The sequence below is a fragment of the Pantherophis guttatus genome, chromosome 1, assembly GCF_059756535.1.
Source record: "Pantherophis guttatus breed Tessera chromosome 1, ASM5975653v1, whole genome shotgun sequence".
NCBI classification, from domain to species: domain Eukaryota; kingdom Metazoa; phylum Chordata; class Lepidosauria; order Squamata; family Colubridae; genus Pantherophis; species Pantherophis guttatus.
In genome coordinates, this window is record NC_142063.1 from 275,072,728 (window position 1) to 275,088,446 (window position 15,719).

At 41.2% G+C, this 15,719-nt stretch overlaps 1 protein-coding gene across 1 annotated transcript in view; it reads right to left on the reverse strand.

Annotated features, from left to right (window-relative positions):
* COG2 (component of oligomeric golgi complex 2) overlaps nt 1–515 on the reverse strand; it is a 29,910-nt gene extending 29,395 nt beyond the window's left edge. The window contains exon 1 of the mRNA XM_034428369.3: nt 360–515. Coding sequence (XP_034284260.2) covers nt 360–416 — 57 coding nt within the window. The 5' untranslated portion in view covers nt 417–515. The remainder of the gene's footprint in view (nt 1–359) is intronic.
* Nucleotides 516–15,719: the final 15,204 nt, after the last annotated feature.

Here is a 15,719-nt window from a genome sequence, read left to right on the forward strand (position 1 = left end):
AGATCCAAGTCGGGGCTGCTTCCCCCCCCCCCACCAGACAGAATCCCCTGGAGGGAAAACGTCGCCGCCTTTGAAAGCACAACCCACCGGAGCGCAGGTTTTTCCCTCGACCGAGTGCGGAGCTCTCCGACACACCCACAAAACCCAAATAAAGAGCGCGGCTTCTCTGGCCTTGAAGGAGCAAGGGGAGCCGCTCCCGCCTCTGCCTTTGGAGGAGCTCCGGGTGAAGGCAGGTGCCCGCCTGGACGGGAGCCCCGAGAGAGACTCGGCCTCCGTTGCCCTCCAGCTGCCTCCCCAGCCCAGCGCCGGGGCTTCGGCCCAGCCCCCCTCCGTCTCCCGAATCCTCCCGCCCGCCTCACCTTCATAAATTCATCCTTATCGAAGCACAAGTTGTCGGGTCCCCGCGGCAGATTCATCGCGCCCGACCGCAGCAGCCACGTCCCCGCAACCCGCCTCCTCCTGGGGGACGGACGGCTGAGGGGGGGGAGGGACGGACAAACGAGGCACTTCCGCCCGACGACTTCCGGGCTGCCTTTCTCGGGTGCTCAAGGGCGGCCCCTAGAGGTTCCCGGACTCTCTGCAGCCACGGAAGAAACGAAGCAGCCGCCTGAAGTACCTAGAAGCCCAGGGATCCGACGCCAAGGCGGCTCTTCTCTACGCTGAGGGAGAACTTCGGCCCGCCGTGCAACTCCGAGAGTGGCCAACTTGGAAAGCTTTGCTTCTGTGCATGCAGGCGCTTGGGAAAGAGAGGAAACCCGCTTTCCGCTTGGATGGTCCCATGGAGTCCCTGCATGTGTACCTAGGATCCTTTCTCTGACGAATTTTTGAATTACTACAATTCTTTATTGGCTAAGTGTGATTGGACACACCAGGAATTTGTCTCTGGTGCATAAGTTCTCAGTGTACATGCAAGCATACAAGTGATAAAACATGAACATCATCATCATCAAAATACAGTCACCATCAATCATGAGATGCAACACTCAGTGATAGTCATAAGATACTAAACAAGAAATCAACATAAAGCATGCTAGTGAAGGAGTATAGCGATCAAATTAATATTAGCTATTTGCTTTTTTATTAATTGCTTTGCTTGTGTTACTATATATTAGTGATCAAATGAATAATTGCTGTTTGCTTCTGATATGATACATTTCCTAGAAATCATTTGTTAGGAATTTAACTTTGTTATTGGCTTCTGCTTATATTGTATATTGTCAGAAATTAGTTGTTAGGAATTAATTCTAGCTTAGTAAATTGTAGCTTTGATACTGGTTGGCATTAGTGCAAAGCTTGTTATCTTGCTATTGTGTCTTGCTTCTGTTCTTTCATTCAAACCTAGGCATATCCTTGAAAATATAAAAGAAATCGCTACCCAGGAATATCAGGCCCCATAGATCAGGGAACCACAGCAGGGAGTTACCTGAAAGCATTCTGCTGAATAAACAACTTGGCCAGGGAGGGAAACCTGGCTCCGACAGGGCTATAGGGATGCTCCATAGATAAGGTAGGTCTGAAGACAGAAACGGGCCTGAAGACAGAAACCTTTGAAGATAAAAAACCACGTTGGTACCAAACTTTGTCTCTGATTGGCTAAATGAGTGTATAAGATCCTAGACAAACTTTACCTAGGTTTGTCTTTGCATGTTTATTGTCTATATGCATATGGAATAGGTTCACTACAGCTCTTCTTTGTACAAAATAAAAGCTGTTATTTCGGTTTACACAGTCAGCATATTGCCCCTGACAATCTGGGTCCTCATTTTACCAACTTCGGAAGGATGGAAGGCTGAGTCAACCTTGAGCTGGTGAGAATTGAATTGCCAAACTACTGGCACCCAGCAATCAGCAGAAGTAACCTGCAGTACCGCATTGTAACTACTGTGGCGGTGCCACCACCATACAAGCAGCTAAGTTACAGTCATAAGAAGATAAGGAAATAGGTAATAGGAAATATGAGAAGGATAATAGTAATACAGCCCTAGATAGTTTGAAAGTGTTGTGAGAATTAGTTGTTTAGCAGAGTGATGGCATGGGGGAACAAACTGTCCTTGTGTCTAATTGTTTTGGCTGCAATGCCCTATAGCCATGATGGCGAACCTGTGGCATATGTGCCAGAGAAGGCACGCAGAGCCCTCTCTGTGGGCATGCGCGCCATTGCCAGCTGCTTTTTGCAGGCGCTGGAGCGCTGGAAAATGGCCTGAAAAACTGCCAAAAACCAGGCTGTTTTTCAGGCCATTTTCTGGGCCATTTTCCGGGCCATTTTTCAGGTTGTTTTTAGGCCGTTTGTGGGCCATTTTCAGGGTCATTTTTGAGCTGTTTTCAGGGCCATTTTTGAGCTGTTTTCAGGGCCATTTTCGGCCCAAAAAATGGCCTGAAAATGCCCCAAAACTGGCCAAAAAACACAAATGCACACACCGGCTAGCTGGTCTTTGGGTTTCCGGCACTTCGGCGCTCCGGCACACACATGCACATGTATGCACATTCCAGTTTGGGCACCCGGTGCCAAAAAGGTTCACCATCACTGCCCTATAGCATTATCTTGAGGGGAGAAATTGAAACAGTTTATGTCCAGGATGTGAGGGATCTATAGACATTTTCACAGAATCACTGATTTTAATATGCTGCTATCAACAACAGTCTAATTCTGCACGAGCAGCAGAACTTACTTTTACTTCTGCAGCTTTTGTACTTTATAGAACTGATTTTACTTCTGCGAAACAGCAATGTTAGCAGGGGAGCAAGAAGGTACCGGTAGGTACAAGTGTGATGCTCAAAAAGTCTGCTTGTTTTGTATGTGCGGCTGTATGACACATGCATGAGAAAGGATGGGGCATCAGCACTGCATCCTCTGCCTTGCAGGTTTTGACATACACGCACACTATGCTTGAAACACAAAATGCCTGTTTTTCATCTGTTATGGTCTGGTACTTTTGAACTTGAAAGTTGAATTCAAACAGTTCCTGGAGATAATTATTTGCCATTAATAGCAAGATTACACATTTGGCCCTAAAAGTTCCTTATTGCACAGATCATTCTGTCATGTGGGGAGTCTTCCCGCTAAAGAGTAGTTTTGTCATGTTTCATATTTCAAAGCTTCTTTTATTCCTTTGGCTACTCGGTGCAGGCTTTTAGTAATGATAATATCTCGTTGCTTGTTTGATGCTGGTACTGAAATTTCCTGTGTGCTTTTTAAGAAGGAAGCACAGCGACCGAAACTTTACGATTTGAATTATTCCTTTTGAAATGTGAGCTGTTCCAGGATAATGGCTTAGTTAGGAGAAGCCCTCAGGAAATAATGACTCAGTAGACCATTAGAGCGATTTTATCAGATCAAGATAAGCATAGTAAAGCTGTGCCTTTACAAGCATCAGTTGTATCCCAGCATAATAATAAATGGACTGAGGATAAATTAAAGAGCAGGGAATTCAGTGGCAATATGGGTTCTTCTGGAAATCTAATAGTTGATTCAGACATTTGTTGGAATGAAAATTTATGCTCAGTTTGTACATGTGTGTTTTTAAGTAAACATATCATAGAAATTCCTTTGCCTGCAGTGCTTTTCTGATGAAACTGAATCTTGTACAATCAAGATATTGTAATGCTCCAATTGATTGTGGTTAAACGGATTACTTACTCCCAATTCCCCTTCCTGAGGAGGTCTCTTTATTCTCTAATACTTAAACCTTCATAATGATGAGCTGCCCCGTTGCTTTTCTGAGTGGGTAGGCAGTTGGGGAATTCTGGGAGTTGTAGTCCGTACTTCTTACGTTGCAAAGGTTGAGAAACATTGTTGCTATGCCAGGGTTGCCAACTGGTGGCCTGTGGGCCAGATGCATCACACACAGACCATGCCCACCCTAGCTGCGCGAATGGGAAAAACCTTTGCAACCGTCATGTGACGGCAATTCATGTGGCGAGTTTGACACCGGTCGACGGTTAAGAGCTACGCCCTTAACTTCCAGTCTCACTGGCTTGACACCCACCCACCCCTGGTGGGTTGCCCCCGGTTCGGATCGTTTCGCAAGAACCGGTAGTAAAACTGGCGGGAGGCTCCGCCCACCACCCCGGATGTCATCATCAGCGATCTGCGTATGCGCAGAAGCAAGGCGCGCAAGCAAGTGAAGCACTCCCGTTGTGAACCGGTAATAAAGGTAAGTAGAACCCATCCCTGCCACCCACCTCATTTATTAACAAAGGCTGTATTTTTTTGTCAATTGATTTAGCAATTAGGAGTCTCTTCAGAAAGGTAGCATATTATATAATAGCAATTCTGCTTTTTTCAAAGAACATTATGGTCAGAGGAGCATTGAAGAACATGCATTTGTCAGACAAAGGGACAAAAAAAATTAGGATACTTCTTGTTCCAGGAGAGGAAAATGCCTTCATGTGTGAACTAAAGTTGTTCTTTTAAAATGTAACAAAATAAAACCTAAAGAAATTATATTCTGGTAATCTTATCTACAGGGAATTTGTTTTCAGCTGCTGATAAGAAAGGTGTCTCTGCTCTTCCTTCCATTAGTTTAATTTTTGTTATGCTTGTTCATAACTTGTGTTAAAAGGTGGTGTGGGTATCAATCAGAAACTGGACTATTAGGTGTTATTATATTGAGAATTCTCTTTTTGATCCTTAGCAGTAATGGACAAAAGCCATATTGCTGCCTCATTTTGAGTAGTTTGTATGGAATTAGGAATCTTCCAATGTGACTGAATATATAGTAGAAACCACAGTGTGTATTATGGCATCTTTCAATTTGCTGTGGAATGAAGTTGCATCTGCTTTACCGTGCACGACATAACACAGCATAGCACTCTTATAAAACCTACTGTGAACCTACATACTGTGAATATTGCTGGAGGAGAAGACTAGAAGAATTTCTGAGATTTAAGTTTCAAAGCAGTGGGCCAGCTAAGAAGCCTTCAAATCTCCTTTGCCTGCCACTTTTCTGGGGCCTGAACCCTAGGATTTGGGGGGCCAGGGCAATAAGAGATGGTTAAAGCATTGCCAATCAGAGTACAGGGAGTCCTTGACTTACAAAAGTTTGTTTACTGACTGTTCAAAGTAACAACGGCACTGAAAAAAGTGACTTACAACCGTTTTTTACACTTACAACTGTTGCAGCATCCCCACGTGATCAAAATTCAGATACTTGACAACTGACTTATATTTATGACGGTTGCCGTGTCCCAGAGTCACCTGATCCCCTTTTGCGCCCTTCTGACAAGCAAAGTCAACGGGGAAGCCAGATTCACTTAACAACCGTGTTTTGGGTTAATGTCAGGGTTCCAAGTAACACCCCCAACGAAAGAAGACTCCGAGGCTAGAAGTTCCTCAAAGTTCCATTTTATTAAAGATGTCATATTGGCACATCTGGGAAACCCCAAATTTGAAAGCTTCCAGGTTTTCCTCACCCAAAGTCCGTTCCCCTGCACCCACATGTCCATCACATGGTCCAATCAATGCACCGTCCCAACTGGAGATGCCTCCCAGTCATGCCACTCCAGGTGCAGGCTGGATATCCTTGACTTCCAGAGAAAAAAGAATGTTATTATGGCTAGATATCTCATACAATTCCCCCATCCTAGTTTCCCACAGCACTAAATGTGGCAGGCCTGAAAGAGCCAATGTAAAAGATGGCTTCCACACCTGACAGTGTTACTAACTTAACAACTGCAGTGATTCACTTAACAACTGCAGCAAAAAAAGTTGTAAAATGAGGCAAAACCCATTTAAACAAATTTCTCACTCAGGACTCAATTGTGGTTGGACTACCTGTAGTGCTGTGATTGGCAAATGGTTTTTCTCTTTTGGAAGATGTTGTAGTTGTTTAGTTGCTAAGTTGTGTCTGACTCTTTGCGGGCCTGACACTCTCTCTGACCCATGGACCTTAGCACACCAAGCTTCTCTGTCCTCCACTGTCTCCCAGAGTTTGCTCAAATTCATTTTCATTGCATTGATGACATGATCTAACCGTCCGTCCCTTCTCCTTTTGTTTCAATCTTTCCCAACACCAGGGTCCTTTCCAATGAGTTTTATCTTCTCATTTGGTGGCCAAAGTATTTGAGCTTCAGCTTCAGTTTGGGAAGATGGGGAGTCCCCCTTCCCGGAATGTGAAATACCAACACCATCCCCTGGGTGCAAACCAGAACACAGACAATTGGGATTGACTATAAGGAAAGCAAAACCTTTGATCAGTTTTCTGTGGATTTGTTGTGACCTAGGCTTCCTGAGTCATTAAAACACAGGAGTAGTCCCAAAAACCTCTTTTATTGCAACAGCTGTGAATTACATTCATTCACAGCTGAGTCCCAATGAGTTGCAAAAAGTCCTTCAGGAGAAGTCCTTCGGGATAATCACCAACCTTTATCTCCCTTGACACTCTGCCAAAGACCTACTTGGCAAAACCACACGGATTCCAGAATCAAACAGATATGCCGACTGGGAACAAAATTAACAATGTTGTTTTCCTGCAAAGTGCCCACGTGCCTTTGCTCCTCTTTTAAGCCTTATGGGAGGGGCCAATCATCTCCAGGCCTTACTCCCGAGTCGTCGCTTTTGTTTTAACTGTTTGTGCCTTCTGGCAGCTCTGTGCATGCGTGCACTAGGAACAGGCTCCTCCTGTTCCTCTGCCTCTCTGCTGTCCAACTCTGGAGGCTCCGGAGTCCGCACATCACTGTGCGGACGCCCTGGCCCCATCTCTGCCTCCGACGCAGAGCCCTCATCCGGGCCTTCCCCAGACTCCAGGACTGGCCCATGTTCCTCTCCAGCCTCCTCACTGTCCAACTCCGCTCCCAGCTCTGCAGGCTGCTAGTGGACCACAACAGGATTTACAGTCAGGAGGATAGCACTAACTGAGCAGTGTGGAAGAATGCTAAAAGATATTGCAATCTTTCCTAAATGAATAAGGCAGAAGAATTCCTGACCATTTCCAAAAACAAGTTTAGGATTAGTTCAGATTTTGCCATAGAGTTAACTCAGAGAGTTGGGTTCTCAGAGTAAGAACTGGTGGTGGAATCACATGGGAAAAACAAATCTAAACTCTCACATTATCTTTTCTGCTTACGTGAAAAATACGTAAGCAATTTCATTTCTTTGGGTGGCTGGATCACCCCACTCAAATAGAATTTATTTAGTTCATAAAAATGTTTTCTCATGCTTTTGATAGAAACTCACTTGCAATATTTTTATTTTGTTTGTCATGATCATTATAAACTAATCTATCTTCCCCTCTGAGCCTAACCTCAGGATATGTACTGATTTAGATAGTCATCCAGTTCCAGAGAGTTTATATAATTCCCTTCACACTGAGAGAATATGCATTTCATCACTTGCTTCATTTTCCACAATATTCTCCAAGAGACATGCAAAAAAGGACACATAGAAATACAAAAAACCCCACCATTTGCTTGTTTCTCAAGAGTAGTGTTTATCAAGCTTGGCAGTATTAAGATGTGTGGTTTTCAACTTCCAGAATTCCCCAGCCATCAGGCTGGCTGGGGAATTCTGGCATTTGAAGTCCACATATCTTAAATCCTGCCTAGTATCAAGACTTTCAATCTAACATATCTCTTCCAAAGAACTGTTGGTTGACAAAATGCTCGCCATTATTCTTCATGATTGGCATTCACATTAATTTCTTTTTAAAAAAAAAACACAGCAAGAACAACTCAGTGTACCTTACTAATATCAGGGAGTTTGTACCTATCTCTTTCCAATGGGATCTTATGACAGTTTGGTGGATGAAACCCATATGCATTACTGATGAAAACAATTCATTAATTTTTAATAAGGTGGTTGAGAAAAGTTCTTGCAATTAAGTTGTATTTATTTTTTAAAATCTCTCCAGGGATTCAATTATTATCTTCCCCAGCAGCATCTTGTCAATATCGTCATATCATATCAAAGACAAACTACTGCATAAAAACAGACTTTCTCTGTCCCTACCATAGGATACTCTCCAAATGCTGAACAATTGCTATTACAATTCCCACGGGGTTTGCAGAAGTTTTTTTTTTCTTTTTAAATTTTGTGTTTCACTGAGAGTATCCGCTGATTTTTCTTTACCATTGTAAAACAGTTCCTTCTTTGCCATTTTTTCTATTCTACCACAAGGAAATGATAATGAAACAGAAGTACAAAAAGGGAGATGTTAAATACAGTATAAACATCTACTATACATTCTTCACTGAAGAATGCGCCTGAATGGCGCAGCAGACTAATGCTACTGTTAAAAGATAGTATTTAGCTTCCAGCTGCCTGCAATTACTGCGAGTTCAATTTTCACCAGGCTCAAGGTTGACTCAGCCTTCCATCCTTTCTAAGGTAGGTAAAATAGGACCCGGTTTGTGGGGGCAATAAGCTGACTTTGTATAAAATATACAAAAGTATGAAGGCTATTGCTTAATGCCTTGTAAGCCACCCTGAGTCTCCGGAGAAGGGCAGCATGTAAATAAAATAAATAAAAAAAATAAAGAAAACTTTGCTTGTTCAAAAGGGAATAAATCAGTTTAGTTGGGAAAAAACTACTTTGAACAATGAGGGACCCAAAGGCTTACAGAATCTGGAACTGAAGCAGATATAAATCTAGTTCTCAAGAAAAGTTAAAATGCAGGGAGGATAATGCTCACATGTGAAAACATTGAAAGAAAAAACCTCCTTGGGTCAAATTAATATCACTGAACCAAGGAGAAAAGAGTAATCAAGCTGCCTAATATGAACTGAAGGAGTAGATATCTTAACAACTGTCTATGGAGATTCTTAGTCATCTAGGTCATGGTCGTTGCAAAGGTGCTATTTTTCAAGAGGCAAGTGGGCTTTCTTGTTTTTCTTTGAAGATGTTTCACTTCTCATCTAAGAAGCTTCTTCAGCTCTGGCTGAATGGTGGGAAATGGAAGGATTTATATTCCTTGCAGACAGCTGGTCATTTGCATTCTTTTAGAGAGTCATTGAGGCCACTTGGAGATTTGTCTGTGTCCTCAGGGTCACCTGAGTAGTGTGTCTGGTTCCTGTAGTCTGCAATTTTTTCTCTGGAAATTCATTCCTGCTCCCACACCAGTCAAAGGGTGTTGTCAGGTGTGCCTCCTTTCAGTACTCAAGAAAGAAAAAACCCCAACTCCATTTTCATAGACAAAGGTACTTTGACTGAATATGAACTGAATTCAACCAAAGAAAAGCAAGGTCTGAGGCAATAGGCGCGAAAATCACATATAGGAGCAATAAGCTGACTTTGTATAAAAAAGAACACCGCTTGGGGGGGGGCGAAAGCCCTACTAAGCAGGTATATACAAAAGTATGAACGCTATTGCTTAACGCATTTGTAAGCCGCCCTGAGTCTCCGGAGAAGGGCGGCATATAAATTGAACCAAGAAAGAAAGAAAAAAAGAAAGAAAGAAAGAAGGAAGGAAGGAAAGAAAGAAAGAAAAAAATAAAGATCCTTAAACCCTCCCCCCAATTGCCCAGTCAGGATTATCTAATCCATATCCACCCCAGGGTTCATGTGGGGTGCAGCTTCCATTGGTACCATCCTTCTGGTATGCCACAATGGTATACTTGGGTGGTTATCAGCATTCTTCCCAGCTGCACAGAAAACGCTGAAGAAAACTTTCTCCCCTCTTCTCTGTCAGCTCACTTCCCCACTCCCAGACATTCAAACAGATCCCTCCTCCCCCCCCCCGTTACAATGGCAGCCGAGCAATGAAGCAATGAAGCAATAAAACAAGCAAAGGCTGACAGGTGTTCATGCCAAATTGTATAGCTAAAAGTCTGTAGAGATTCCCAGTCATCTAGGTCATGGTTGTCCCAAAGATGCTTTTTCAGGAGGCAACTGGACTTTCCTGTTTTTCTTTGAAGATGTTTCACTTCTCATCCAAGAAGCTTCTTCAGTTCTGACTGGATGATGTATGCAAGAATTTGCATTCTTTCAGAGAGTTGTTGGACGTTTATCTGTATCCTCAGGGTCACCTGAGTAGTGCAAATGGGTGTAGATTTCTTGGAACTGCTGAAAGGACTGTGTGTGGAGCTGTGTTTTCTGCAGGATATTTTCTGTCCTGTGTCCTTTCACTGTTGAACACAGGTGCAGGCTGTTAGGGATGAGTCTGTGTTGTCTCCATCTCAAACTGAAGTGCAAATGGCTCCTGTAGTCTGCATTTTTTTTCTGAAAATCCGTTCATGAACAAGCACCTTTGGGGCAGTGGTGGAATTCAAATTTTTTTACTACCAGTTCTGTGGGCGTGGCTTGGTGGACATGTCAGGGGAAGGATACTGCAAAATCCTCATTCCCTCCCCACTCCTGGGGCAAGGATACTGCAAAATCTCCATTCCCACCCCACTCTGGGGCCAGCCAGAGGTGGTATTTGCTGGTTCTCCGAACTACTCAACATTTCTGCTACCGGTTCTCCAGAACATGTCAGAACCTGCTGAATCGCACCCCTGCTTTGAGGTATCCTAACAACAAAATGTTAATCCTTATCTACAACAAATATTACCTTCAGTATCTTCTGAAAAGTCTTTCCAACAATTGTTCCAACAGAACAATTTATGAGATGCAAATCTGTTTGAGTAAAGTGACACAGATTATGCAACATTGTGCTGAATGAGGATAGAAATGATGACTGGACAAGAGAAAGATGTTAGAAGGATTCAGCCTTGTCATACAGGTCCTATTTTTAAAGATGAGAAACCAGCAAAGAAAAAAAAGATGAGTCATTAACGTCAAGCAATATATTTAGGGGGACAAAAGATTAGGGACTGGAGCCAAGCTTCTAATGTGGTGATTCTCAACCCTAGCAGCTTGAAAATGTGTGAACTTCAATTCTCAGAATTCCTTACCCAGTAAGATGGTTGGAGTATTCTGGGAATTCAAGTCCATACATTTTCAAGCTGCCAATGTTGAGAGATGCTTCTCTAATGATTTTAAAAACACCGACTGATTTCCATGGAAATGGGAAAGCACCATAATTTATTTAAAATATTTATAGGGCTACCTCTCTTGAAACCAGAACCCTAGGCAGCTCACAACCATAAGATGAAACAATATCATACAAAAAACAGGTTAGAAGAAAATTCAAGACAGAAAAACCTGACAGCACTACCCAACTCCCAAATGTGAACTCATCACACTTTCCTCCAGCTCTGATTTCCTCCTAGTCCAATATTTGGATGTAATTCATATTTATATCAGAAAGCATTTGGTTTTTCATTTTTTTTCCTAGCTCAGATCAGCTACCAGTCTTCGCACACATAATATCCAGCATTGGTTTACAACCACGTGATACTGTGTGTTTAAAAAGCTTCAGTTTTATTTATAGCTCCTCTAAAATGAGCATCAGCTCATCATTTCAGCAAGGAATAGAATATTTGATCACTGAAGCTAATTTCAAATTTTCCACTTACATTCAATCTTCCTTGGAATTACAGTGAACTGCTAGACACAGTCACAAACATATACAGATTCCAAATGAAGAGTTTTTAAATTCTCCTTGCCTTAATTTAATAGATACTTTTATATTTCACCCTTAGATATAAAGTTAAGGATGTGTAGCACAGTGGTGGGTTTTAAATTTTTTTACTATCGGTTCTGTGGGTGTGGCTTGGTGGGTGTGGTTTGGTGAGTGTGGCAGGGGAAGATTACTGCAAAATCTCCATTTCCTCCCGATCAGCTGGGACTCGGGAGGCAGAGAATAGATGGGGGCGGGGCCAGTCAGAGGTGGTATTTACTGGAACTACTCAAAATTTCCACTACCGGTTCTTCAGAACTGGTTAGAACCTGTTGAAACCCACCTCTGGTGTAGCTTATATCACACTATCAATGCATGAAATGGAACTAAGTGTTATTTTCCATATTGTGTCACCTGGTTTAATGCAATGTTTCTCAATCCTGCCAGTTTTAAGATCTGTGGATTTCACTTCCCAGAATTCCCTAGCCAGCATACTAGCATTTGAAATCCACATATTTCAATGTTCCCAAGATTGGGAAACACTGATTTAATATAAAGCACGGTTATAATTTGTTGGGTTGGATATGCTGACTGCATGACTGCAAAACAAATGGATTGAAGGCACAAGGGTCTTGCAGTGGGGAGAAATGGAATAATGAATGATCTTGAATTAATTATACTATTTTATAATAATTTCTTTATAAACACAGACCGATTTATTATGTACCATCAAGTTGATGTGGACTTTCAGCCACTACATAATATTTCTTTTTGATGGTTTGTTCCCTTTACTGCTATAATTGTAACTATCCATCTTACAGCTGGTTGCCTTCTTCTTCTCTTTACTTCCAATATACAGATATAGGACTGCACATATTGTATGGTTTTAGTTGTATTTTTCTGTGAGCTCCTTTAAGTCTGGAAACTTGCCTGTTGATGATTAAACTCTTAGACAATTTACACCTCGAATAAAGGCAGTAGATTCAAGGATCTAAATCTCTGTGCTTATCTTTGTCTCCTCCCAAAATTAGCTTGTTACCATAACAGAGTTATGAGACCCTCTTATATTGAAACTGTTATGTTGTATTCAAAGAATGCATCAAAGAATGTAATATCCTTACCTGATGAATATTACACATTTCTCTTTTAGAATTTTTTAAAATTTTTTATTTTATTTCGTCAAGCATATATTTTATGACATACAAGTATAAACATAATTATAAATACATGAAAAGGATACGAATAAAAGGGAACATTAGGACAGGGATGGTAGGCATGCTGGTGCGCTTATGCACGCCCCTTACAGACCTCTTAGGAATGGTCTACAGTAGACAGTCTAAGATTAAAGTTTTGGGGATTTGGGGAAGAAACCACAGAGTCAGGTAGTGCATTCCAGACGTTGACAAGTCTGTAACTGAAGTCGTATTTTCTGCAGTCTAGTTTGGATCAGTTTACCATGAGTTTGTATCTATTGTGTGCTCTTGTATTGTTTTGGTTGAAGCTGAAGTATTCATTGGCTAGTAGGACATTGTAGCAGATGATTTTATGTACTATGCTTAGGTCAGACCGAAGATGGCGAAGTTCTAAGTTGTCCAAAATTTCGAGTCTGGTGGCATAAAGTATTTTGTTGCGAGCAGAGGAATGGAGGACTCTTCTCGTGAAATATCTCTGGACTCGTTCGATTGTATTAATGTCCGATATGCAGTGCGGGTTCCAGACAGATGAGCTGTATTCAAGAATTGGTCTGACATTATCTTGTTTTATTTTGTATTCTTATCTCATCTCATCTCATCTCATCTCATCTCATCTCATATTATATTTTATAATATCTTATCTTATTATTATCTTGTATTGTTATTGCTTGTAAAGTAGTTCGTTCTCTGTTGACCTTGCTTACTCACTGTAACCTGTTAGCTTTGGAAAATGATTATTTGGATCCTTGCCAAATGTTGGCATGAATTGGGTGAATTTTTTTTTTTAAATCAAATGGTCTTAAGACAAAAATCACAATGAATTTGTTCCCTGGCAAGGAACCAGACCAGAAGCAGAGCCATTTTTTTTGGGTGAGGGCCCAGTTTAAGGCAATCTCTCATATTAGATGTCCACTTACAGTTTTTTTTCAACCTTACCGTAACTGCTACTGTCTCCATTACTGCCATGAAAGTTCCCAGTTTTTCAGGATTCCTTCCCTTTCCTTCCGTAGCTTCAACAATACCTCTAAAAGTTACAAATCACAAAAGCTATTGACATTGCTACTGTCTCTAATCATGGACTGTAACAATTCGATGTTCTCAGAGATGCTGCAACTATCAGGCAATGTTCCAAAACACCACTGATGATATTACCTAGTTTGGGTAATGAAACACCTGCAAGAAAACAACTAAGCTCAGAGCGCATCCAAGGACCCCTCTTAGATTTTTCTTCTTATTCTCTCTGTTTATGAAACATGCTTATTCTGTAGTGTTCAACTTAGAAAACTTGCAAAATTATCCCTATAAACAATAGCATTTGAAATAAAACTTCTATAAGAAGCTGCCTTTCCAAAGGAGTCAAAAAACACACCTGCTCTTAAAAAAAAACACCTATCTGGGATGTTACAAACTAAAAATAAACGTATAAATCAAAAGAGTTTAAAAAATAAATAAAAGGAGCTTGTAAGATGTACAGTCAACTGACTACATTTATTACCTTGAAATATTGTTATCAGATACCTGTATATCCAAGGAAATCTGGAACATGAGCTTCTCAAAAAGGCATTTCTCATAACAAAAATATTTTTATAATTTTACCACTGGATTGGGGAGAGAGAAAAACAGAAGAAAATGTAGCTGCTACATACTGTAAGAAGAGCAGATACCTTGACTTCCAAAGGAGACTCAAAAGAAGGAAGGAAGGAAGGAAGGAAGGAAGGAAGGAAGGAAGGAAGGAAGGAAGGAAGGAAGGCAGGCTTTGGAAATAACAAAGTAAGGAGCATCTAAAAAGAGAATGATTGCAGGGCAAGTTTTCAATACTGGGAATCCCATCCACATGGGGAATTAATCCTGCTGGCATCTGGCCCTTCTTGCTTCTAATTTAGTCAAAAGGCATTCTGAAGCAGTTTTCCTTCTCAATAGAAATTTTCCAAACTTTTTTCCTATTTATTTATAACCCACTTTTATTATTAAAAAAAAAGGCAGTGAACATGCCTAAAATTCCTTCCTCCTATTTTTCCCACAACAATCACCTTGTGAGATGGGTTGGGGGCTAAGACAAAATGGATGGCCCCATGCCATGGGGGGGGGGGTAATGAGAACTTTGCAAGGAGCATATCAGTATCTGGATACAATACAATTTAATGCATAAGGCTGGATGACTGGTTAAAAAGCTAATCCTGGAAGCATTCTGATTTACTAAAGGCATTACTTTAGCTTTATATTGGAGTCAGGAGTTCAGGAGCCAAAAGTTTCCCATTGCTATTAAGAGAGAGACATAAAAGTTCTTGTCAAGATTCTTTAAAGAGAGCAACACAATATGATAAATGAGAACTAATTACTTGCATCTTTAACCCACCAACACTTTGAAGCTAAGAATCTGTGCGTATGACCCTGCTCATAGGGCTGTAAGCCATTAAATACAATTACTATTTCAAGAAATGAACTTACAGGAAAGTAGTTTCTGCACTTTGGCCACAATGTTTGAACAGCGTCATCTTCTTTTCTTAATAAAGGGAATTTTAAGAGTATGCTAAATGCCATTTGAAAGATTATGATGTTCAACAAGAATATATGATTGGGGAAAACGATGTTACTTCCTTGCTACTACTTTTATTCAGCTTCTTACGCGCTGAAAGCAAACCAGCCATTTTTCTTCTTCAGTGGTCAGGGCACAAATACAATTTATTCAGCTCATAAAAGCTAAAGTGGATTCTTGTGTTATAGATGGAAGCTAAATCATTGCTCTTATTTCCTTGGCATAAAAGCGTGACAATTTTCGAGCTTTTGCCTTGATATCTGTCCCCAGGGGCTATTGATGATGACTCAGTTGGTCAACCCATACTGTGGGCTTCACACTGCCACTTTCAAACCGTGAGCAAATATACCGAGTATCATGCTTTATTGGTTGTTTCTCAAGTCTTTACTTGGCTTGAGGGACAGGAGGTAAAAGGCCCTCCCAATACCTTCATATTTCAATCTCACAATGAGCTTTAGATTTAAGCGGGAATCACTTTGCTGACATTGACTTTTATTTAGCTAAGGACAAGTAGTCAAATGATTGATTGGAAAAAACATAGTTCAACCTGTGCC